We start from the raw sequence: 26,976 nt of genomic DNA, 5'->3' as shown, positions 1-26,976 counted from the left end.
GGCTTAATTAGGAAATCATTTATCTTTATTGGCACTCTCTTTCCCCTGCTGCTTTGGCATTATTATTATTTTTTTGCCTTCATTCCAGGGCAGTGAGCTGTACAGGGAAGACCACAGCCCCATTCATTGTGGGTGGGGAATAATCTACAGCAGGGAGCTCTACAAGGAAGACCCCAGCAATGAATCTGCCCCAACCAGCATCGCCTGGGGGACTACTGTACAGAAACAGGAGAGGAGGGTATCCCTTGGCTCCACTTACAGGCTAACAATAGGGATTCCTGGTGATACTGAAAGTAGGACACTACTCCCAAGAGATGTCATATGGTTAGCCTGTCCCAAACTGAACTGCCAACCCTCTCTAATCTAATGATATGCCTACTTCATCACCCCAGCAATCTTCCTTGGTAAAAGAGCACACAAAGAGAAGAGGCTGTAAGGACAGCCACAGCTAGGAGACTACCAGGCTCCTGGACCCGCTCTGACTCCAGCTGAAGACCTACGTGTCTCCAAGCTGAGCCCTGAGCACAGCCTGGAGCTGGGTAGGTTCCCTGCACCTCCACAAACAGAAACTCCCTTGACTGTCTCCACAACTGGCATCTGACCATTTGCCAGGACAAAGAATCAAAACTCAACCTTAACTTCTTGGTAGCCAGTGGCCTCAACCAGATCTCAGGTGCACTTAGCAGGATATGCTATCGCTTTGGCAGATCAGACGCAGAGCTGCTCACTATGCTATTCTACCACTACTGCATGTAATTCTTGCTGGGTAATTTCTCTAGGTTCACCATCAACTGTGCTTTATTTAAATTGAGCAGGAGATGAAATTCCAGCCAATAATTTCTTCCACCTTAAAGAGAAGTTTCCTCTTCGTGCAAGCCAGGCTTGCCTCAGCCTGTTACTAATTACAGATGGAACATGCAGTTCAGAAAGGAGGAATCAGAATAGTTCCCCTCCCTCCAGCAAATACCCATTGAAGAAAACATGACTTCTTTGCCTGATGGCACCAGAAGTTTTGCCGGTAAGTTTAAAAAAGAAGAGGGAAGATGATTGATGGAAAGGCTGAATTGCTGACATGCAGTTAACTGCTCCTCTCCTCCTCACAACATATACTTGCCTTATTTTCAAGGAGATTCCTAACTCTAGTGAGGCCAGTGGGACCAGATGAAAACTTGATCACAAAAAAAAAGGACTTTGGTCACACTATCTAGCTAGAGATCTCAAGGCCTTTTAAACATACAGGGGGGAAAGTCAGGCACAGATCAGTAGAGGAATGAGTCACAGAGGGCAACCATGTTCTTCTTGTCTCTCATCCTAATCCTTTGCATGCTGTCTAAGGACCACAGAGCTGCAGAGTCCAACGCAGAGCTGAGCCCAGCTCTGCCCAGGACTCACAGGGCCAAGGGAAACACTATGGACAACACCTCCACATCCTGGCAGGGATCCTTTTGCCTGGCTCCAACAGGTCTATCAGGTCTTCGGATCAAACTTTTAAAGAAATGGTCCTATGCATGTGGCCAGTTGCTGCATAGTCCATGATAATTTTTACCTTCTCTATGAAAGTCCCTCCCCAGTGCTCTAATTCTAGCCCTCTGGAAACCCCATTATTCTTGAATTAATCATCAGAGGGTGAGCTTTACAGTATAGGATGCTTAATTCTTTCCTGAAGTCCCCTCCTAGCATGCTGGAAGTAATGATGTACAACCATATCCTATGTCCAGTTTTGGGTCCCTCTACTAAAACCAGCCCCACTAGCTACTTAATGGAGATATGCAAAGTCATGAGAGCTCCCTTGATCCTCAGCCTGCAGGCACAGAGACGTTTTTAACATTTATTGCATGCAACCAAGACCAGAAGGAGGCAGGTCCAACGCCATGAGCACTGTGTCCTCACGGTGTTTTCAAGCACTGAGACCTAGCAAACCCAGTGGAGAGGAGAGCCTGAAAGCTGAGGATGCCAGACCAGCTGTGCACAGATGCATCCAGATCTGCCTGGAGAAGTGTTCCTGCACTCGAGTGTTCCTGACTGCTCAACAAGGGGCAAACGGTCAACAAAAGCTTGTCTTCTCAGAGCTGTCCCAACTTGACAGCTGCTTGAGTCTAGTCTCCACAGCCAGACTCAGCCCCACACAGACAAGCTCTCCACTTAATGGCATGTTTTAATGGCAGCAGGGAGCAGAAGCAGGGATGGGAAGCGATTCTGGGGGCAGATCAGTGGGGGATGCTTTGGGCTTACACCTTTGCTGCTGAGGGAGCCTCGGACACTGGAGGAGGCAGGTGCCCAGCTTTCTTTAAACTGTTTATCCTTGGACTTATTTTGCCAGCAGGAAGCACTTCTAGCACGCACACGTCTTCAGCCTGTCACTGGCAGGCCGTGAGACAGCGCGTTGCCATGGAAACTGGTAAATGCAAAATTATGACTTGACAGCAGTGTCCTGAGGAAAGGGGATCAACCTTCTTCCATATGTTTCCGTTCTTGAGCCAGGGGGTGCGTGCCTGCCCTGCATCACTGTGGGTGGGATGCCGTCCTGTCACAGCTTTGTGCTGGACACAGGGTGCCAGGAGGCACTATGGTCTCTGGGACCACAGCAGGGAAATGCTGCAAGAGGCACTTCTCACCATCATCAGGATCCCTTTTGCTGGGTGTTTCGTCTGAGGCCGATTGCTCTCTAGCTCTGAGGAAATTAGTCCCTTAACATCCCTGTGAGACTCTGGTGCCAGCAAGCTCAGGGTCCCACAAGCTGCCTGCCCATAGGGATGCAGAGTCCACATGGGCTGGACCCGCAGGCTCCCACCCTGGCTGCAGTGGAGACCTTCCTTCAGGACATCCCAGCTCCAGTACCCATCGGCAAACAACTGGGGCCATGAGGCTGACAAGGGCCACACAAAGACTGAGGGTGACAGAGCAAAGAGGCAGGCACAGTTCTGCCCTGCCCCTGCTGCCTGCAAGCCCAGACAGCCCCTCCTGAGCAGTCCACATCCACTAGATACATCCAGTTCCCCTGGATCCGCTGGTGTTCCCATCCTAAGACTTCCACTGACCCCGCTCTGCCTCATCTCAAAACAGCCACGAATCCCACAGTTATTATGAAGGAGGCCAAGCATTTTGGGTGTGACTTTGAAATCAAAAGCAACAGGACTGAAATTAAATTAGAGCAATTAACAATAACCCATTCGAGCACTAACTGATTTTATAACTGATTTTTTTAATGGCTTCTGATTTTGAAAAATAATACTCTATCAAGCCCATAATGATAAGAAGTGAGCTATCTTTCACACACTCAGACATAACATATGTTAGCAAAGAATTAGTTTCAAGTTTTCCAAGGGGTTAGGCAGTTGTGAGCTGACTTTGTATTTAGCTAGGTCAGGTTATATGAATATAAGCATAGTCACAATTATGGAATAATTTTAAGATACATCGTATGTAAATATTTGGCTTTGAAAAATATCAACATGGATGCACTTGAATCGATTTCCAGTGAGATCCCCTTAGCTTAGTCGCTGGGGCCTGTTTGTCCTGGTGTTTTTGCATTGCCTGAACGAGGCGGTCCCTGGGATGACACTGGGAGCAGCTGTCCGAGAACTTTGCAGTGTGGGGGGAGTGGGGAGCCACGATGGCGCTTGCCCTGGGTGCAGCAACACAAGGTCTTGTGTGAGACAACAGCTTGCAGGGTGACTATGGGTCCTAATCACAGTATCATGGTGTGCACTTGCATCCTTGCAATTGCCTTAGATGCTTTCGAGCTCACCTAAATTCAGGGGAGAACAGAGCGATTCCTCCCACAGTTTTGCAGGTTCCCTGATGGCTGGTGGGGTGAACACTGAGTTTTAATAGCTTCTGCATTCAAACCCCTAATCACAAAGCAGGATCCACCCCAGGTAACCTGAGCTGCCTACAGCCAATCTACAGCGAGAAGGGAAAGTGTCACCTCCCTAGGTCACTAGACGCCTGTCGCAGATACCCAGTGGCAGAGCTACCCAAGGACAACCCTGTCTACAAACCTAGCAGCTATTCTGTGCATGCCATGCTCCTCTCTGCTTCTCTGGAGGAAACTGGGAATCTTGCTCAACTCTCCCCAGCATGGTAAATGGGCTGTGCGTGGTCCTGTGACTCCTAGGAGGCATCTCAGTGTTGCTCAGCAGTGACTCAGAGAGCACAGCACCACTCTAGCCAGTCCCCTGGACCCAGACACAGCATCACTGAGCAGAGGCAGAGCAGTCCCGTAACATACTTACTTCCCATTCCCATACTTGATCCGGATGTCTTTGCTCTTCTTCAGCTCTTTGCCGTCTTTAAACCATTTGTAGGATGGCTGAGGGTTGCCAGCAGTCGCTTCACATTTCAGTGAGATCTTTTCACCGACGTGAACGTTTGGGCTTTTCAGTTTCTTCAGTTTGGGAGGGACAGCTACAAAAAGAGAAACCAGATAATGTGAAACCTGTCTGTTTCAGAGACTGCGCACCAACGATGTGAGCCCACCGAGCCCCCTCCCCTGAGAAAAGCGCTTGCTGCCCCTGTGTGACAGCTGGAGAGGGGCTGCAGCCCAGCTTGGCGACCCAAGTTTTACCAGCACAAAGGCAGGGAAGGAGCACGGAGTCAGAAACATCCCCGTGGGGATCAGAGGGAGCCCCTGGCCCTGACTCATTCTTTTCTCTGCTCCATGTGGCCAAACCCAACTGCTCCATGGCTGCCCTTACTCATGCAGGCAGGACCCACGTGTCTCCTGCCAGGGCGGGCTTTGCTCTGCTCCCCAGGCATCCCACCAGGACAGAGTCAGGGATGCAGGAGCTCAGGTTCTTTGGAGACTATTTTTCTCCGCATCCTTCCATTGCTGCTGATGATTACCAACAACCCCACGACCTCTGCCACTGCTGATGGCCGTGCCACCAATCCCACAGCCCCTTCAACCACAGCTGGAGCATTTCACTGCAGAAGGAGCAGGGGCAGGTGGGAGGAGAGGTCCCGCGTCCCTCAGCAGCATGTGCCATGGATGCTGTTAAGATGGACAGTCATTTGGTGTGACAGTGTCAGCAGGAGAGCAACAGCTCCTGCAAGGGGCTGCAATGAAAACCCGCTCAAAAAAGGATGAGAATGGGAGAGACAGCTGTGCCTCAGGTTGTGGTTGGAAAAGTGAAAGAATAAAGCTATTTAAAATGGCCTTAGGACCTGCGATGTCAGGTTGGCCAGCAGCCTTTCCAGTTGGAAGCCTGGCTCTGCATGTGAGCTTTCCTGGGTGTTGGAGAAACATGATTTTACCATGCACCTGGAACACCAGCCAGAGACATTTCTTATCAATCTCTGCCATGCTTTATATGATACCTGACAAGAAAGGATTAGCGGGCTTGTAATTTTTCTTTCAACTGACAGCTCTGCACTCTTCCAGCTCCCTTTTTCTTTCCAGCATTAACCTTAAAAAAGAAAACAGCCAGTTGCTGGTTTTGCCTTAAGAATATTGGTAACAATGGTTTCCAGTTGTCTAAGACGTGTTACAGGTTTTCCTCTGTCTAATAAGCACAAGCCATGTTTTAATTGCCTAGCGCATTCTGATCTTGTGATATGGAAAAGTAATCAAGGAACGAGGAACAAGAGCCACCAAGATGCTGAAGGGAGTGGAGCATCTCCAGTGTGAGGAAAGGCTGAGGGAGCTGGGGCTCTGGAGCTGGAGAACAGGAGACTGAGGGGGGACTCATTCCCAGGGATCAATATGGAAAGAGTGTCAGAGGATGGAGCCAGGCTCTTCTCCGTGACAATCAGTGATAGGACAAGGGGCAATGGGTTCAAACTGGAACACAAGAGAACTCCACTTAAATATGAGAAGAAACTTCTTCCCGGTGAGGGTGGCAGAGCCTGGCCCAGGCTGCCCAGGGGGGTTGTGGAGTCTCCTTCTGTGCAGACATTCCAACCCGCCTGGACACCTTCCTGTGTAACCTCATCTGGGTGTTCCTGCTCCATGGGGGGATTGCACTGGATGAGCTTTCCAGGTCCCTTCCGATCCGTGACATTCTGGGATTCTGTGAACAGGATGCGTTTCATTAGAGTAATCATTATTTTATTTGTATATCTCCTCTCATTCTTCACTCTTCATGTCAAGCTAAGCTTCTGTAGGTTGGTTTTATTTAAAGACTGTTTTTGCTGGAAGTGATCTTATACAAAATAAAAAGCACAGCAATCGTCCGACATATGGTCCCATGGTAGGAAGCTCTGAGGACTCTCATATTCCTTTGTTCTATCTGCGACGGCATCAGAAGCTAGACTGCCCCTAATCTAAAAGATACAAAAATGGACAGAGATGGAAAAGTTCAGGGTAACACGAATGGACTGAAAGGCAAACCCAGCGATGTCTGTGGTGGTGAGAGGAGCGGTGCCTGGCAGTGCATGGGGGGTAACACAGCCGCTCTGCTCCCAAACACACTACAGCTGCACAGCTACACTAGAGCCAAGGCACAGAAGCAAACTTAATATCCAGGAGTGCAAAAGAAGCATGTTTAGCACACCAAGGAAAGAAAAATAATAAACCCCACAGAATATTCTTCCCAAACATAATTTCTGCACATCCAAGCCTGCTGCAGGCTCCCTAGAAACCTGTGCCACAGGCAACGGGATGGAGGGGTCTGCACGTGTGCTAATGGGGCAGGACAGCTGCCGGCAATCGCTTCAGGCTGCACACAGGCATCTTGCATTGCTTCCCCAGGTCATCATGCTTCGGCACAGACAGACTTCTGAAAAACAATAATCTCAATTTTCCCAAAATTTCAGGAGTTCTGTGAAAATTCAAGGTGTCCTTAGTTTTGTGAAGCCAATAGCCCTGATCCTTGCTTAGAAATGGGTCACTCAGAAGAGCAGGAAGGCAATGAATGGAGAAGAGAGCTTGTCTCTTCCCAGAACACTGTGCACAGAGAGCCAGGAAGGTAAACAGGACCTTGCTTTTATAGGGGTCATTTTGGGGAATAGAGAAATAGACTCTGACAAATATTTATTCTGTCTGAATGTGTGTGTCAGTTGGCTTTTATTGTACACTGAGGTCACCCTGTGCCATGCCAACAGTATATATATATATGCCTTAAATACTGGGAAGGTCCTGACCTTGGCATTGGTGCATTTGCTGCATATTATTTCCAGGCTTGTGGTCTGCAGAATTATGAAGTAGGCAGCATGTCCTCGGAGAAAGATGCGTCAAGCCTGCCCCCCTCCCCAGAAAATGCTGGCAAGAGCACAGCAAGCCCAGAAACCTGGAGACTGCTGAAGGAGAGGGCCAAGGACAAGGAAGGAAGCTTCCAAGATCTCTATTACCCAGTTCCTCTCCACTGACATGAACCAAATCTCACCCAGACTTACGCACCTCTTGCACGTTGTGCTCCTGGCCATCAGTGATAAACTACATGACAAGTCCATAGAGACATCTGCCAAGCGTGGCAGAGATGGAGCTGACACACAGGGCAGGGGCTCTGCCTGCATCGCACCCCCCAGCAGAGTCCTGCACAGAAATAGGTGAGAACAACATGTTTCCTCCCCACATTGCAGGTCTTCAGCTGTCTCACTGCAGGGGGGTAAAGGGACTGTGCATTCAGCTCACAGGCCACACTTCACGGGCTGTAATTCCCTGATTGAAGCAGACAGGCCAGTGAAAGGGGAACCTAATCCAGAAACATTTTGGACTGCGCTGAGCGCAAAGAAACAGAGCTGCGCTCCCTGGCGTCCCGCACATCTGTGCGCCTCGCTGCTGCACTACAGATGTGGCTTGTGCTCGGACAGCAGCACGGGAAGAGCTGGCAGAGCCTGGGCACGCAGCACCCAGGGCCATGCACAGGCTGCTCCGCTCACCGGGGATGCGCAGCCTCGCTCTGGGCTGGAAACGCTCTCTTCATAATTCCCGCACCTTCTAGAAAAACCCTCACTTAGAGCCATTAACTGCTGATGAGCCTGCTTAATGCCAGCCAAGGACCTTCCACTGGTTTTTATTTGTGTTGTTTAAACTGCAGCCCTTATTCCTAGCCTGAATTTCTCTGCCTTTGGCTTCCAGCCAACAGATCTCTGCTCTCCTCTGGTAAATTTGAATCCCATCTAGCAACCAGAAACCTCTTTCCTTTTTAGGTACTTGTAAACTATGAATGAATCACCTTTCAACCTTCTCCAGCAGTAAACTAAAGTAGCTTGAGAGACTAAAGCAGCAGACAGAGTGCTAATACTGGAGTATGTCAAAGACAATGTTTTACATTTTTGTTCATTTTCAGCTTTAACATCTACCCATTACCTATCTCTGCCCTGTTCAAATCACAGCAGCTCAGAAAGTCACAAGCATGGTTCAAACAGAGGTGAAGATTTTTAAAATGCCTCCTTTTTTTAGTGTTCTGAATGTTTTGGGTCATTTTGGTCTCCTCCATGTTTGGTACTCTAAACGCATTGGAAAAATCAAGTCACTAGCTTCATGCACATGAAGATAACATACTGTCCCTAGCAAACAGCCTCAGACACATACCAAGAGGGGTTCAGGTCCAATTTCCCCACTTTTCCACCAGCCCCCAGTTTCCCAGTCTCCTCTGCATGGGTTACTGCTGCTCAGATGTGGCCAGCACGGCTTTCGTCAGAGCCAAAACACCAAACCGGGGCCACCCAAATCCCCTCATTCAAGCCAAACTGCTGTTGGAGCTCCTCATTATCTGAATCTCACGGCTCCGGTCTGCCAGCTTGTGGTCCCCCCATCAGCTGGTTCAGCAACACACACCACGCGGCCACCCCGACACTGGGTTCAGGAGAACAGGGAGGAGGTTTTGGCTGTGCATGTCAGAATGAGGCAACCATTCAGGATCCATATCTCTGGTCACCTTGCAATCCTGTCAACCCCTCTTCCATCCGAATTCGAGTCTCGTCTCTGTGGGGGTGAAAACTTACCAGCCTCACAAAGCCTGAGTTGGACACAAGCTCCACCCCAGGCAATTTTTCTAACTGACAACCACATCAAGGGTATGGCTTGCTGCAGAAAGGAAGGTTTAATCCTGGTAGAGCTGAGACCAACAATAAATACAGATTTTCTACTGGTTTTTGCTCACTCCAAATCAGATGAAACCCAAGCAACCATTAGATCCCAGCCTACGCTAGCTGTGTAGGCCATAAGAATTAACCCTAAAAAGTGCCAGGGTCTGGATCAACACATGCATGCAATTCCCTAACGTGTTTTAAGAGTCATGTTTCTACTAAGAGGCTTTTGAAGGAGAGGTTTGCCCTCTGTTAGCATTCCTGGAGTCTACTGCCAAGTTACCACCTTCTCTTGGCAAGGAGAGGGTTACAAAAGTCTAAAAAATTGAGCTCTAAATTATGCCATGAGTTGCTTGAACATCCACCCTAAAAGGACTTACACTGCTTTAATTAATTCACTTCTGATTACATTTGATATTACATTGAACTACCTAGATGATAACAACACCTCTTTTACTTCTGGTACCTGGAGTATGCCTGAAAACATCTTAGAGCCTCAACTCAAAACATCATTAATCATAAATGGGCAGAGTGCCCAAACAGAGTCCAACAATGGAGCAGTAACAAAACCACATCCCACCCACAAAGCATCATACATAAACAACACCTTGGCAGCACACAGCAGAGCAAGTCATCCTGGGAAAGGTGCTCAGTAAACGCTTTAACACCAGCCACAACCACTATTTCAAGAGCTGTATCTTGCTCGCTGGGGGAGATCCTGTAGAGCGGACAATCTACAGACACATCTGTGATCTCCTGGAAATGGACATCGTGAGAAGACATGACCTGTGCTCCTGGTCTCCTCCAGCAGATGCAGTGCCAACCACTGGACAGTCCCCACACCGCCTGGCACACGACAGGTGGCAAAGTGTTTTGGTAGGTGGATCTGGAGAACCGGGAGGACAGGATCCTTCTGTGTCTCTCTGAGATGCTGAGGAGGAAGGCAACTTAGCTCTAATTCCCAAGGCTATGGAAAAGGGAAGCTAAAACATGCTTTCCCACAGGAATGGGGGGATATGCAAGGGGAGTTCTGACCTCCAAACTCACAGGTGATGCCTTGACATGCCTACATCAGAGCAATGGCTTTCAGCACACTCCTCCCACCCGACTGTAATCCTCTGGTCCAGGACACTCTTCCTCTCTTCCTCTTCCACTCTGAGGGAAGCTGCACAGGTGATCTGTCAGCAACGGGCCGTGTTTCTCAGACCACCCAAGCCACTGGCCCCAGGACAGCCCTTCCACACGTGGGCCAGGGCTTCCAGCCTCTGGGCTACTGTGCTGGGGTGGGGAAGCTGCAGGTCTGGCAGTGTCTCTAAGGGTCTGCAACCACAGGGAAACCTGAACACCCAAAGGATGCTACAAGCACAGTCCTTGATGCTTCCAGGTTCCTTGCCATTGATGTACAAGATCTGAAGCCATGACAGCCGCCTAAGCCACGTGTCAAAGCTTGCCATGCCCTAAGCTCCTCTGGAGCCACCCAACACTTTGCTGTTCAAAGTCGCACCCGTAGGAGTACAGACCTTCCCTTTTATGTAGGGAACCACAGATGTGAAAGTTTCACTGTTCTCCAAGACAGAAAATCCCAGAATTCATCTTTCTGTGGAAAATGCTTTGCAGCCTTGACTTGCTCCATATTCAAACATAAACTTCGGCAAAGATGGTGACTCCTTACCAAACAGAATTTTTCCCATTTCTGTCATCTCTACTACAAGGTGAGGACAGATGTTCCTGGCACAGGGCATCACCATGCGGGTCCAGAGACCAGATGTGTCTTTGGTGGGTCAGCGTGTTATGCACTGGGCTAATACATCTTAATTCTCAGCTAATGCAGACCTGCTGCTTCCAGTATGCTTGCTGCCTCTACTGTTTTTATCGGAGGTGATGCTCCTTTGGTCTCTGTTTGCTTTGACCTTTATTTGACAAGGAGACAAAACTGAATCTCAGCAGTAGCTCCTGCTCACTTTGACTCTTTGGCCATTTCAATACTGGCTGCAAATGCCAACTTGTCAAAGAGGGACCTGCTCTGAAGAAAGCTCCGTCCACCCAGAAGGAATGGAAGCATGGGGCCCTCTTGGATAAAACGTCTTGTTCAACACTTAACGTGCTCTGTTTGCCCTCCTTTTTTTCTGGGTTTTTTATAGAGAGGGTGAAAACGCAGTCACTGTTGTGTATCTAGGCAGTCTGTGGCATCTGCAGCTGGGACTCTAAATGGAGTTCAGCTCTTTGGTGGCAGGGTTGCAAGAACTTCTCTGGGCCTGTGACCCTCCAATGCCACTGAAGGTAAGAGGGCTGTATTTACATAAAGCTGTATCTGCAACAAGGGAGTGTGCAAAAGATCCTGCCTTTATTCAATGGATGGACACAATGTCCACAAACAGTCCAGAGCATGTAGGAGAGAACCTCGATATCAAACGGACATACCATCCTGTTCCAACCTCTACCACAACCCACCAGTGGGTAACTACGGGCTTCAAATTGAGAATATAAAATATAATGTAGCACCTGTAAAATATAATACAGTATCTGCAACATGCTTTATGCTTTAGGCAACTTACATTTCCAGTTTATGCAAAAAAGGATGATCAGACTTTCTCATAGCTGTTAATGTGACTCTTCGCACACTGCAGCAGTCCCTCGGATCTCTGCATCCTGCACAGGGGTATATGGCAGGTGAACTACAACGTCAAATCTGAATTTCCAAGGGACAGTATTCTGCTGTAGGCACTATTGGGCCTTTTAATTAACACATAACCACATTTCTGTTACTACATCTGTGATGGTGGGGACTCCATTGTGGGAGACAGCACTAGACAATGTGGCTCACTTTGGGTGTTTACACCTCACCTCCAGTATCTGTGGGTCTATCTGTGCAGTAAATGCAAAGATATAGGCTTCAGCAAGGGTTAGTAACCCAAACTCTCCAAGGACAGAGGAGATGTACTCTGTGCCTGGCATGTGCTATGTGTTATGGTATGGCAGCAGGAGTCTGTTCCTGGGATGAAGTCCCACTTTGACAGCTGGAGACACCAGGTATGACAACGCAGGAGACATTCCCTCAGGTCCTAGAAGTTCTGCTGAGAACATCCACCCCCCTGACTCATAGACTGTGATGCAGTGACGACACAAATGACCGGAAGCTTGAAGATGCTGGAAAGCCTGAGCTCAGTAGACCTGAGGTTGGAATCAAGCTTGTAAACCTTGCTGGAGCCAGAACAACTGCATTACTCCTCACTATGTGTCCCATAGCACTCCCACCACACAAGTTCTTTTCCCCTAACCAGGTCCCTGTGGACCTCTATCTCAGGGAAGAGAAATTACTACAGTGCACTACATTACTACAGCACTATATATATTTAAAACTGTGAGTTACAACAATCAGTATTCCCATGACCATTCCCACAGGCCAAAGAAAATTGACTGGACAGTCGCAGGCAGGTTTGCTGATTTAGGTTTGCTCTCTATAGTATCCCTCTGGCAGTCCAAACTACAGCAAAAGGTGCCACAAAGCCATCAAGTTCAGTTACAAATACTGGGTTCACTCTTATAAAAGAGTAACTGATAAATTCCTCTCCTCCTCTTTTCTCTTCCCCATACTCAATATTTAGTTGTTCTTTCAAGTGAAAGTTTTGAAATTGGTGTATGGTTTGGTCCAGAGCCCTCGGCTGAAATCTCAGCTCCATTGAAACCAATGAGCATTTGGCCACTGGGCAAGGGTGTCTTCCCAATACCCAGCCTTTTCACCCAAATTGTTAGGACAGCTACAGTATAATTTTATCACAGATTGGGTAGAAATGCTGGAGGTGCCCATGCACCTGGCCACTGAAATGCTTATCTGAATAGCACAACAGCTACAAGTAATTCACATAAAATTATCCAATATTAAAATCCAGGGCTGAAGTGCTTGGATTTGCCAAACCTAGTACTCTATGAACACTAGCTGGTTTGCAAACAATGTAATTGGAGTAGAATTGCTATTGTGTTTGTTTGTTTTGAATATTTTTGGCCAGGAAGTTGTCCTGGAGGTATAGTTGAGCATAAGTGGTCTGGTGGAAAAATGTCATTCATTCTGTTCCTATTAAAACCAAAAACAATAGCCACACAAAGACAGCAGTGACAATTTCTGCTCTTCATGCCTCTAACAATGTGTTTTCAACCCTAAAGGCAACATCTTGTTTGTACCCAATTGATTCGGGGATCATATTTTATATAATCAAATATATCTTTGAACAAAGATATATTTTATGAACTGCTCCATTTCAGATGACCTTGGAAACAGTAATTCATAAAATATAGCTTTATCTCGATCTTCACAATCAGCTACACAAATGGCCCACCCGTACTCTGTGGAGTGCCAGTCAGGACCCAACCAACAAACAGATTTCTTGCCCTAGTACCCTGATGAAGACCTGAGGGGGCATCCATCATCTTTCAGTCACCAAAGAAAAGTGTAACCCTCACCCCAGGAGACAAAACAATCTATCACAGCAAAAAAACTTGTTTCATTACATGTCTATTATTAAGTCTGTACATTAAACCATATATAGACCCCTTATGGTCATGGTAAATCTCAAGACTATGCTTCAGGTTACAGGGAAGGAGTTTTTGATGTAAAATGGCCATTTATGGAATATCATCGGTTCTAGAAAGGCATGAAAAAAAACAACTATTTGTTGTTTTACAGCTCTATGGACCACAGGAGCGTTTCATTAAAACATGGGGAAAAAAAGGCTCAGTTAAAAGTGACCTGAAATTCTTTTAACAGAGACTGCCTGCACTGCCTGGGCTCTGCAATGACACAAGGACAGAGGACACACCGCCATGAACTGGTGGGAGCATTGCAGGTAAACTTGCAAAAACAAGAGCTGCTGCAATGCCATGGGTACAGAACAACCCCAACCACCAGCCACCCAGTCCTGCAGATAAACCAGTCGCTACAAACAGATAAATGCAACCGATCCTCTGAGCGAGGTGCAGGGTTTATCAAGTAAACCTTTCTCTCTCTGCCAGCCCTGTGTCACGACCATCAAAGTTTGGTGTAAAACTGAAGGACCAGGGATGCAGTCTTAGCTTTAGAGAGCACAGCACTTCTGGACATCTCTTTCATAATATGAAAATATCTCTTAATATGTTGTCTTTAAATAGAATGAGGGTGTTAAATGACTGAGCTGTGCAGTCTGATGTCAGGAAGACCATAAACACGCAGCACCGTCTGCAGCATCTCCCTTCAAACCCAGCCCACACCAGCAAAATCCCAGCACAGAATCCCTATCCCAGCAGACCTACAGGTGAGAGCCACTTTTAACAGGTGTTTCTAAACAACGTTTAACAAGTAGGGGAAAATCAGGAAAACTCGGGAAGAGTTGCAAAGATGTTAATTCAGGTCAGGCGGAGGTCAAGTGAAGGTCAGATGCGGCAGTCAAGCTTGCAAGGTTTTGTTGGCTATTTGGACCTCCCGGAAGCCCTGGGCCAGAGGACGCTCCAGTGTTTCACACAGGACCAGGTGGAAACACTGAATGAGGCAAGCATTCCAAAAACAAAGCCTTAATGTCTGGAGAAACAAATTCAATTAGCAGTCTCTAACACTGAGGTGGGGGATTTTCAACTTTTAACCTATAAAATCATATTCACTAACATTCCATGACAAAAAACAACCACTTGCAGTCTTAATTACAATATTTTTTTCCATGTCTCTGCTTACTTTGAAAGTTCACCATTGTCTCTGGTAGGGTTTAGACAAATCCACCAGAGGGTATTTCCAAAACAGAAAGCTGTGTTTTTATCGGGATCTCCCCACAAGAGACCCTGGGGCTTGCATTAAAGACTTGTTTGTTCTCTGTAATGCTATATTAGAAAGATTAAAAGTTTTTTTGCTGTTAGTTCAAGAAACGCTTTAAAGCACTTGCACCAAAAGAACCTCAGACAGTGACCGCAGGTCTGTTTTTCATCCAAACACAGGAAAAGGAAAGAAAATAAAGATCATCCCTGAGACAGCTTTTTCAAAGCGGCCAGATAGACATGCCCAAACCCCAAGTGTGGACAGAATTACCACCCTATATTATCATATTCTCCCAAGACCCAGGACACCCTGGAGCAACAGCCGGTGTTGAGCCAAGTTCTGCTCTTCCCAAGCACTGACCCCAAATCCGAGGGACCCTCCGCACAAGAGAATGCGACCGGTGAAGAGGGGCCGGTGTGTCTTGTGCTGGACAAGCGGAGGGAGCGTCCGAGCCTGTGGAGAAGGGGCCACCCTCCTCCTCCTCCTCCTCCTCCTCCTCCTCCTCCTCCTCCGTGGGCTGCAGGGAAGCTGTAAATTCCATTTGGGACTCTGGGCACTGCCCAGTGGAGACACTAACACAGCGTGTCTCCTGCCTTGTCCAGAGTGCGGCTTCCCAGCATTGTTCTGAATAGCTCTGGACCCCCACCGAAGCACAGCGATGGGTGGCTGACACTGAAATGTCCCCCAACCAGGCTGATTTACGGCTGCCAGGAGTCTCAAGGATGTCAGCTCTTCCTGATTAATTTTTTTATCCTTATTTTCCCTCGTTTTTATATTTGAATATTGCTCATTGCGATATTCTTCAGAACTATTCACTGGAAAGCCATACCGGCTCATTTTTGGCTTGTAAATTGCTCTTGAGCAGTTTTTGGCTTGTGCTTAAAAAATATTTAAAAAAATCAAGCAACTCTGCCTCATTTTGGTTGGATAAAGAGATTTTGTGGCCTCCATCAATTCTAGTCCCTGACAGCAGTGACAGAGCTCTTATTATCACAAACATACAGCTGCAATTTTAAAATTTGCTTCCTGTGACTCTTTGTTAAAATTTAATCAACAGTTTCTGCTTCCACAAACATTTCCGGCAGAAAGTTCAATTTATAGATTATTCACGGCCAACAAGTAAGGAGGAATGTAAAGCAAATTCGAGGTTGTGATGTGAGCAAACCCTTGCTGGTTGTCCAAATGATTTAGGGAAGAGTAGCAAAGGAAGCTGTGACACGAGTCATTTTCTAGGAGACAAAGCAGAACGTAAGCGACCAAAAAAATGACCAATGATGCAGCACCAAAATGTGGGTGACGAAAAGACAATGGGCAACATATTGGTGGCCCAAGCAGAAAGACTATTTTGAGTTCAAAATGGATAGGGGTTTATTGGACCTGCTTTACATTTAGCTGCGGATCACGACTTGCCAACAGATCCTGCGCAACGCAAACAGCTGAAGGTGAAAACCAGAGTTCTGAACAAAAGATGGTTGTTGAGCAAAAGGCTATTAATAGTGCTGGGTTTTATCCCAGAAATGTTGCGTAAAGTGGGACAATTCACATCCCTTCTCTGTGCTTCCATTTCCTCTCAAAGATCCCACTTAATATATTTGGGGCAGGGACTGTCTCTTGTTATGACTCTGTGCTGTGAATAGCACAAGGGGAACAATGCTGCAGTTGGGACCTCTGGATGCCACCACAAACACCAATTTTAAGCAACAGTGACAACAAGCGGAAGGAGCTTGAGATCCAAGGAAGACCTGAAAAAGACAAGGCACAATGTGGGATTCATCTTGTATTATAAGCATGGACTGTTCTCATCTCCATACAAGAGTGACAAGGGAAAGCAAGGAAGCAGTTGAGCTAGACAAGAAAGAAGGCTGCTCTTTGCCCAGACACTCCAGCTTAAGCAAAATTCCTCCAGAGTTGCTCCTTCACCTCTGCACTCTCACTGCTCCTCCCCTCCATCATCTCCTCAAGCCATCCTTGAATAGCTCCATGCAGAGCTAGAAACCGAACAAAGGGATGTTCAGGGGTCTGAGACACAGTATGAAACACCTGATGGAAAGAGTGGGGTCGCTGCTGGGAAACATTTTCTGTAGGAAACAGTCTGTGCATGTGACTTTCTGATAAACATCTAGAAGGTGCTGAGAAGCTGCCCTGGAAAGGCTTGGATAGACCTTTACCATCTTCAGCATCTACAGAACCGACCTGGAAAGGTCCAAAGACAGGGTTTAGGAGGAAAACAAATCACAGGATTACAAGAATAAGCTTAGAAGAAGCCTTCAGAAGTTGAGCAGATCACATATCTGCCCTGAGGTTGTATCAGCCTAGCAACATCCATCCAACTCACTAGGACCCAAGCACACAAACAGCCTAGTACTACACATCTAGTCTGCATCCCACAGAGTGCCCCAGGACCTCACTGACTTTAAGGATATACCTGCTCCCAACCTTACAACTTCTCCAACAGGCAACATGAGATCCTACCTGGGAAAAGGCCCAGGGTCCCTGCAAGAAAGGCTGTCAGTACAAGGGCACCCTTGTTACCAGTTGATGGGGAACCCAGCCACCTTATCAACTATTGAAACCTGTGAAGCACTTTCGGTCCCCAGGTACAAAAGAGATATTCCATCTATTCCCATAAGAGATAGCCTGTCTCTCCCTTTGTCTTCCAGACCTTTACACTGCCCCTCCTTTCTGTTTTGTTCTCCTTGCCCATGCCAGTTGCCTCCAAACACAAGTAACCAAAAATCACACATCTTTGTCCTTCCTGTCTCAATTCACCTTGGCTGTCAGATGCCTTTTTTTTTTTTAACTTTCCTTTGCAAAATCAATTATCTTGAAAACCTTGAACATCACTCTTAAGCGCCACCCTCATCCTCCTTTCATTTCTGGAGATGCTGACTACCTCCAACATCTCACTGAAGAGCTCCAGGCAGCTCTGTCCTCATGAAATCAAGAGGGTCTGAATCATCCTCTTGGACAGGTACCTGAATATTGGTGCTGGTTTTCTGTCAGTTTGGGATGAGGCATCAGGGGCTCCACACACAGCTCAGAAACACTTCAGTGCTGCTTTGAGGCTGTGCCACACTCTGTTCACACTGGTTTCAGAGTGGAGAAGCTGAGCTTCCACTTGGACACACACTCCATGAGAGGTGACAGCTCTTCTTCTTATGCCCTGCCTGTCCCTGCAGTGGCAGCTCCTCTATGGAATGGTCAAGCCTGAAACACCAAGAGAAGAAAGCCTTCCTGCTCACCCAGGTGCTGCTGTTTGTAGTTACAGGACCCCCATATACGTACAGAGGATGGATCCACCCCAGATCCACTTTTATGGTGTTTTAATGGTGTTTCTGAGCAAGGACTCAGGCCAATAGTTACCTGGGTGTCACCCAAGGCCAGGGGATCATTAAGACCAAGCGTCACAGTCAAGCACAGCCTACTCTATTAAGCTTTTAATCCCATTTTTCAACTTGCACCCCTCCCTTTGTAATTTGGTGATAAATAAATGTCTGGTCAAAATATCAGATAATTAACTGGGAGTGTCTTTGTGAACAAAAGTTAAAGGGACACCTCAGACGGGATCATGCATCAGCCCTGCCATATGAAGGATATTCTGAAAAGCCTTCCCAGGTAACTGAAGATGAACAGATCTATCTTCCCAGGTGCTCCACAGACTCCCCTTCACTGCTATAGGAGCCCCACGGAGGTTAACTGTGTGTGGCTCGCCATGAAGGGCAGCAATCGGCAAGACTTGAGCTCCCAACACTGCGCTCTCCTTCACTCCCCTGACAATTTGGTACACTGCTGTTTATTCTAATCCATTGTTCATGGTCCTCCCCACCCAAGCTCTCAGCCCATGTGACACTCTCCTGTCCCTACCAACTGGAACTAATTTGGGGTGCTAGGGCTATATCAAGAGATTTTAATACTGTGTAAATGCTGGCAGAGTATTACCTGCCTCCATACAGATATTTTGGGCTTTTATCAGATACCCAGAGTAAATAAGCAAGCCATCACATTTTTGGGGGGCAGTTGGCTTGTAATTCCTGGCTCCCTCAGTGACAGTGATCCTTTGAATAACCAAGTAACTTCAAGAGACCCTGGTCAGTGAGGACTCTTCAACAACCTAAACCTCACTGTTCCAGAATTTCCCTCTACCTCTAACTTGTTATGTAAAGTTGATGCTGCTAAAACATTTAGCTGAACTTAGGTCAAGAGAAGATAGCTTTTGAGAGACTTCCAGTGGTTCATTTGCAATAAATGGCTGAGGAATAAATCATCTCAGCCCTGATGAGTCCTCAAGCAGCCAACTCTGTTAACGGGGCAACTCCAGCAGCGAAGAACAGGGGAAGGCTTTGGAGAGTCATGACAGGCACCGAAAGCTGCCAGAAGAGACCACCAAGCTGCAGAGGCTGCCATGTTGGGTTAGCCCATGCTCCTTGCTAGACAGGGACGTCCACTTCATGGCAGCGAGTATCACTTACTCCTTTTGAATAACTTCCTAGTAGGGAAGCCTTCTGCATTCTTTCAAGGACAGAGCTGTTTTTCTGCCCGGATGCCCAGAGGCTTATAACCCCCACATGCATTTTTACCCTAGTTAATCCAGCTGGCAGCATATCTGTGCTTCATATAAATGTCTCTCGCTTTTTGCCAGTCCTGCTATGCTCTTGCCCTCAGTCACTGCAGAGACAACAGCTTCCAGGGGATACTGATGTCCTAAGTGCAAACTGACCAGGAGGCGTTAGGGATGTCTGGGCTTCCATGTTTGGTCTCAAAACCAACATTAAAAAATAGTGCTTCCTTTATGGGACTTTCTGTACTGTCACAGTGCCCCTTCTCCTTTCGGAGACCTCAGGTTTCAATGCTGTGGGGTGCAAGAAGTTTCCAAGGCCACTTCCCCCACTCCCAAATGCAAAGATCCTTCCCTATTCACACACCATCCTTGCAAGAGCCACAGTAACGGTTCACATGGAAAGCACCAGCAGCCTTGCACCAGTGTGACTAGGGGCATGGGACCTCCACCCACCACCAGAAACCAGGCTGGGGACCACCACCACACCTCCCACCCCAACTGAGCAGACACAGGCCACCCATGGACTGCAGTCAGCTCCCCATAAGACCATTTCCCCAGCATCTCAGATCTGGTGTGGTGGGACCGAGACACTGCTGGAGAGGTGAATTTGAGGAGGAGGCTTCAGGAAGCTTCATGCTCAGGCACAGGAGGGCTGCAGATGACAGCTAGAGTGGCCAGTCCCATAGCTCTTAGCAAGGACCATATTTGCAGACTACAAACCAAAATGCCATACCTACAGGCAACTCCCGTAGCACACCGCCCCAGAAACCCAGCCAGCTCACGTGGACCACGAGCACAGCGTGGAAGGGCTGCTGACTCAGGCTAATTCATCAAGTTGAGTCCCAGGTTGCTCTGACAGGTTGGGACTCGAGTAGCTAATCCAAGCCCAAACCTGAGGAAGGGGGACTGTCAACTCAGGTTGTTATGCACAGCCTCTCTATCCAGGGTGGCTTTTGCAGAGGTTACCAAGAACCCCGAAGATGGGCTCTGCTCTGAAGTGGTCCCCCTTTTCTGGGTGCAGAGGGAGCCTGGTGGCACCAGCCTCCTCCCTGCCACCCCCTCACCTCCTCCATGGCGCTAACTGAAGAACCCAAGGCCAGCTCAGAACAGAGCTGCCACAGGAGCCTTAGGCTGCTCAGGTCAAGCGCAGTTCTTCAACCAAGTCCATCCAGCAGCATGGTAAAAATACCAGCCCTCTTTCTGCAGGATGAGGGCTTAAGGCAGAAATCTGGTGCAGAATAGTCCTTTCCCTTTAAATTCACACCCTAGGCCAAGCATGTTTTGCAAGAGCCTCCCTGTGCAGACAAGCCCTGAGGCTTGAATGAAAAAAAATAGCAATGCTCCTGCTGGGGAAGCACCCAAGACATTTTGAGGCTAGGGCACCCAGTATTACAGTGAGGTGGATGTGGCAGAAGAGATGGGGCAGGCTCAGGGATGTGTCATTCTCCATCAGGGTGAGAAGACAGAAAATCTGTACAAGAGACACTCGGTGTGTCTTCTGACCTGCAAAAAGGACCACAAAGAGAAGAAGGGGGAAGGAAGAGAGGACAGGCAGATGCCACACGCTCAACTCAGCTCAGGAATCATGAATTTGGCCTCTTCTCCTTCTTAAAAATGGTGATATTGGATTAAATATAATGAGCTATCCAATTAGAGATGTGTTTGAGGCTGTTCTTATCTTTGATATTGTGAATGTTTAGGCCCCAGAAAGGACACACTGTCTGGCTTTGCCCTGCGATTGCAAAGGATAAGAGAAATTGGAGATTGCCAGAAAATAAAGCAAGTCCAACACCTGCGGCTTTACGGGAAATACCAGATTATCACGGTCCTGGCAATAAAACCGAAACTCTTGGCAGTGTTTCAGATTACTACTGCTTCTTTTTTTCCTTTCTGGCCCCCCAAAATGAACAAGACACCTACCTAACCCCGTAAGAAAACCAGAGCTGTGACTCATGCCATCTCTCAAACACTGACTCAAAACATTACCAACGCAAAATGTTACAACACATGAAATGAGCAATGGCCCTGCTAACACGAGCCTTGTTCTTAAAATTGCATGGCCTGCCCACATTTTCTAAATATAGGACAGACAAGGCAACCTCTCCAGAAGCGGTAATAATTCAAACAATCAACCAAATACATGCTATGTGGACAGAGGTGGTTTTGAAAGCTGCTATCAACATATTTCCATCCTACAACTTTTCTTTGCCACTCCTGCTTCAGCAGCAGGTAGAACGGAGAAGCTCAACCACGGAAAGGAGCAATTCCCTGAAATGCAGCTTAGGAAAGTCCTAAGCAACAACAGCAGCATTGCGGCTGCTTATCTGCAGATTCGGGAGGGCAGTCGTACACCTGGAAGTTGGCCAGTAGAAGAGCCACAAGTATTAAATATATTAAAGCTTGGGAGGCCTGTGGAAGACCAGGTCATTTGCCCTGGGAAGGGTCTGTAGGACCTACACCATCATCAGCAGGACAGATCAGCATCCATGAGCCTGCCTTGACAAATTAGCTGAGAGAGATGAGCACTGAAGAGGCATAAGTGTGCGCTGTAACTAATATGTAAGGGCTAGGTACTAGGGCTACAGAACCCAAAATTGTGCCGTGTCTTTACTGATGTCTTTACCTATACTGGTGTCCAAGCAAGCGACAGAAAAGCTTGCTCAGAACATCTTCATGCAGCGATGTTCTTTCCTGACTGCAGCGCAGACATGACACTGGCTGGGCAAGGACTGTTTGCCCGCGGCAAACTTCTACTCTTGACAGATCTTTGGTTATCAATATCTTCATCCTCGTGCCTGGAAGTGCACACCTGTGAATCACGAAAGCTGATTCAGGTCCTCAGCCCTGTCATTAAGGAATGGGGTGCTGCACGGGTGCCTAAAGCCACTGCAGCAGCAGGGATGGGCACCATCCTCCACCACCTGCCTCCTGCAGGAAACCCAAGTGTTCATTCAACCACCATCCACAATCAGTCTTCCAGATTTCTTCTATTTCCCTCCCTCCAGCTACCAGCATTATTTGCCAAGATGTTCCTCCTTAAATCTACCTACTGACACTTTTTTAGACAAACCCCCCAAAACAAGATACCCAGGAGTTCACCAGGTCTCCCCCTTGATCTAAAAGTGTCTACGTCAGGTGGCAGAAAGGTTTCTTTATTCCTAAGTGGTCTCAGTAGCCCTGCTGCATGGAAAGTGTGCCCAGGGCTGATCAGGGTGGGCAGTGGGAAGGACACATAGAAATAGGTAATTTATGCTGCCTCCCATCTTCCTGAGATGACATTTTTAGGGGAAAAGGTTCCGATTCTGGACAAAGACTATTCATACCTGGAAGGATTGAGAGAGATAACCCAGGACTGAATGGGAAATGTTCTTTCTATTAGAGAAGAAGCATGGACATTATTATACACACAGTGCTTTTGGTACTGAGTCATCATTTCATGTAAGACCCAGGATAATTTCTGGTTTGGGTTGAATCTCTTTTTCTGGATCATATAAATGTCATCTCTGCAACGTTAGGACCTCTTCCACAATGCAAGTTTCAGCTGTGTTTGTTACCCAACAGCCAGCTGGAGAGTTTATTTTAGCATTCATTAATCGTGCCTCTCACGCAGACTCTCAGGACAAATACAGAAACCTAATCTCATTTATTGACAAATGTGAAGCAAAATACACTTCCATGCCAAAGAGAAGTTCATCACATTCCTTGTCCTTGCCCTTCAGGCAAAAGCCTGAATGAGCAGATGAAACACACAGGAACTCTGGAAGGGAAACAAACTGCTGCTTGGGCAGCAGCGATCAGGCAGACTCCTGGCCTTTGAAAGACAGTGAGCCCAGCTCCAGCACCTTCAGGACCTGTTAGCAACACTCTCTGGATCTGGATCACTTTAACACCTCAGTCATTTTCAGGCAACCAAGATTCACAGCACCAGATCTGCAATTTGCTCTACTCATGGCAGAAGCCACACAGCCCAGCAGTGGGGTATCGTGGGATGTAGAACCAATACTGACGCACACGCTGCTGCATCCATCAGCGATTGCATCACAGAGCCGCACAGCAACAGCACAGGCTGGCTGAGAAAGCCCTGCCTTGCACTGCCAGCTGTCTACCCAAAAGGGAGCAATACACCAGCACCAGCAGCCACTGGAGTGTCTCCTCTTCCCCCATCAGTATTCCTCTTGTTTGCAATGGAAGGCAGGCAGGTGATCTTTCTTTTCTCTGTTGTGCAGCTGAGGCTTCTCTCCTGCAGAGAGCTGCGAGTTGAGTTAGCTTGGGCACAGCTGAAGCTGGTGACCTTGCCATACAGAACAACGGTGCTGGCAGCTGGAAGATCCTCCCTCCCTCTACCTGCCTCAAGCTCAGCATTCCTCACCTTGCCCCACTCACCAGAGCTTGGGTGCAGGAGACGTGCACCTGAACACCATGCGGTGCAGGCAAGAGGGACACGGCCAAGTTCAAGGGAGCTGGAAGCACCTTTGCCTCAGCCCCCTGGCCAGTTTTCTCCCAAAAGCATCAATAGCCAGTTAGTTCCCTGTTGGGACCTGAGCTCATTTGCTGATTTGACTTCTCACATCACAAATGTGAGAGTACTATGAATAATCTGGCCAATACCAGGTGCTCCTAGTAGAGTCCACAAACCCACACCTGCGCATACACAACTCCTGGAGTAAGAAAGACCCGTTTGCCCCCAGAGCAAAGAGGCTTCTCTCCAGGAGCACTCAGGTCAAGCTGAGAGGTGGGAAACAGCTTGAACAAAAAGAGCTCTTTTGGTTGTGTTTTGATCCAGAGTCAGAGCTGCTGAGCATGGGAGTTCTGTCAATGGATTGACTGGGGGAAGAAATGTACAAGAGGCATATGAGGAGCAAGAGGATCGGTACAGGCTTTGTCAGAGTACTGTGTTGGCCAAAATTGCACACCCACACCCCAGAGGGCTGGAGTGCATCAGGAACCTGGGGACTCTCACAAAGTTCCATGGGCTTCGAGGTGCAATAAAGAAATTCATACGAGCACAAACATATGTACACATGCACACATAGCCAGCTTGAGAGTTCAAATAAAGTCCCAGCCTTCAAATCAAAAAGCTGTTGAAAGCAAGAGGGTCAGGTGCTCAGCTGGTACATATCACACACACCAACAAAGCCAGAGGAGATAGGTCAGAGAAACATCTGCTGAAAACTTGGCTGATGGATTTTAAACTGATTTTACCCTCAAATTAAGCAAATCTGGAAATTCTTACACCAAAAAGCGGTTTCTCTGACAGGCTTCCAAACATCAGTCAATGATATTGGAAATCTGCTTCAAATTTGTTTGTTTTTTAAGCAAAACGCTAAAGCACCTGACTTCAGGGTAGTTTTAAGGCAAATTAAAGTTTTGCTACTTCCTTAAAGAACACTATTTCTGTCCATCTCACACATTTGTAGCTGTGTTTCAGAGCTGCCAGCCACCGAGTCTCAGACTTGGAGAGCAAATGCAGTTCCCTCTCCATCCTCACCATGCATGAAAATTCAACAAGGAAAACTGGCCACTGACTTCCGAGTGTAGTCACTAACTTAAGTGGATAGTAAGGATGAGACAAGCTGTAGAAGAGCTCCAGGACCATCAGACTCCTCAGAAGTGTTGTCGTCACCACTGCTGCATGGATATGGCTTATCACTTGTCGCTCTTCTCCGCAAAGCAGCTCTCCCTCATATTGAGGAGCTCTTACCTTCCAGACATGCCTGAACTAAAATCCTTTATAAGGCCTGATGACTGAGTCTGCCAAGCCTTATTACCAGAGTTATTACCTAAATGTTTAAATTTTAGTATTATTACTTCTTGTTAAAATTTGGAACATTTCAAGAATGCAGCAACGTAACGCTGCCCCTGTTGGAGAAGAGACAGGTCACATCAGTTCAAACCTCAGCTTTCTGTCTGGAGGACAGACAGGAGCCAGGACCGTGTTCTGGCCAGAAGGCCACCCATGTCCTGGACTGCTCTGGGTGCTCTCATGGGATGCTGAGGGAACGTGCGGTTTTGCTCCGATCAGGCCCTTGCGAGCCCAGTGACAGCTTCATTTTCCTGCCTGGACAGCAGGTCCGTACAAGGGGTGATGCGTGTCCAAGCTCCACCCCGGTGGAGAGGCTTTCACCTTCCCAAACCACCTTTGCTGCCAGCACATCCCTCCACCCCACTGCTGCTGGCAGGTCAGGGGAGGTTGACCAGCGTCCAGGACAGCATGTGCTGACAGAAACCAAGGCAAGTAGCTTCACACAGCACCAGGCAAACTTTTGGGTGGACCAGGAGTGGTGTTCGGCTCCTACCCAGCTTTCCACTGCCCTCCATCCTCATCCTCAGTGACACAAGGTGCAGCTTTCCCAAAGGAAAGCTCCGTGTTACCTCACTGCCCTGGAAACGGGGCAGCCTTTGCTGGGACTTCGCAGTCCTGTGGCTTCTCAGCCACTCAGCCAAAGGAAATGGCTCAGATTTACAGTCCTAGTCATGAGCTGCAAGCTCAGCTGCTCTTGGACTTAGGGTCTTCAAGCTCTCTTCAAAAAACACTTCGTTTTTTATGGAGCTTTGCTCCCAGAAGAACACAAGCAAATCCAGGCAGGAGCCACGTGTGACCCGCAGCTCTGCTCATTGCTTACTGCAAGAACACAGCACTAAAACAAAGCTCCCAGCCACTTTAAAAGGCGCAGGGCCATGCCATCCCCATGCTGAAATCCCCTTGTGCACCTGAAAGTGTTCCTTAGAGTCCAAGGGAAAATGAGGAGGGGTCGGAGGAACAAAAGGCTCATTTCCCCTCCTCTCACTGCCTCTGGAGTTATGCAACAGAAGTGGGATGTGTGTCCACACACTCACCCTGCCCTACTCCCATCCCACCTTCTCGAGTCAGTTTTGAGTTCAAACACATGCTGCAGTCCCATCAGAGCTCAGTGGTGAGGCAAGACAGGAGATCAGGGTAGCACTCAGAGCAGGAGACTGGGGGTCCAGATGCAGGAAGAAGGATGACAGAGCCACGCTGTTCACAGCAACACAGCTTTCCTTTAGCAGCTCTGCAGCTGGAGCCTGTCACATTAACAAAGGCAGGAGAATGAGCCAAGGGCTTGACCTCAAAGGTCGGCAGCCAGGCTGCGCTCAGCCCCTCTCCAGATGTTCCTTCTCTCACCAGAGACTGTCTCTCCCAGGTTACTTAAATCCACCTCCAAAAAGGGATTGAAAATGGGATGCCCAGGGCTCTGACTCACCCGCTTTTGGATCCACAGTGGGATTACTTACTTAAGTACCATTCTGCTCCAGCCTGACCCTCTGCCAAGGGTTCCTAGCCCCCTAGTCTGCCTAAATGGAGAGATTCCTCAACCCTTCTGTTTGTATTAACACCTGAGACTATGAGGCAGGGGCAGCTCGGGAACGGAGCCACACGCTCATTTATCGGTCCCTTCTTCTGCAGAGCTAGTGAGCTCCAGCAAAAAGACCAGAAAGCAGCTGGGACATATAACCTCTTCGTTTACCCCAGTGTGAATCACTGGAGTTTGTGAGTCAGACCCCCTCCGTTCCCAAAGCCGAGCAAGTTACTGCACGTTGGCTGATGCGTGGTAACTGGCCGCATGCACACTCAGCCACACGGCAATGGCAACAGCCGTCCATTAGGTCAGCCGGTGGAAATCCTCTAGTGAAAACATGCATGTGGACA

General features: G+C 48.0%; 1 protein-coding gene across 1 annotated transcript in view; it reads right to left on the bottom strand.

The window, feature by feature from the left end:
• Positions 1-26,976, bottom strand: part of NRG2 (neuregulin 2) — a gene marked incomplete at both ends in the record, with an annotated part of 162,384 nt that overhangs the window by 57,124 nt on the left and 78,284 nt on the right. The window contains one exon of the mRNA XM_082063610.1: positions 4,236-4,407. Coding sequence (XP_081919736.1) covers positions 4,236-4,407 — 172 coding nt within the window. The remainder of the gene's footprint in view (positions 1-4,235; positions 4,408-26,976) is intronic.

Source organism: Streptopelia decaocto (genome assembly GCF_964273445.1).
Source record: "Streptopelia decaocto genome assembly, chromosome: 12".
In the NCBI taxonomy this organism is placed as follows: Eukaryota; Metazoa; Chordata; class Aves; order Columbiformes; family Columbidae; genus Streptopelia; species Streptopelia decaocto.
This window is presented reverse-complemented; position numbering and strand designations above follow the sequence as displayed.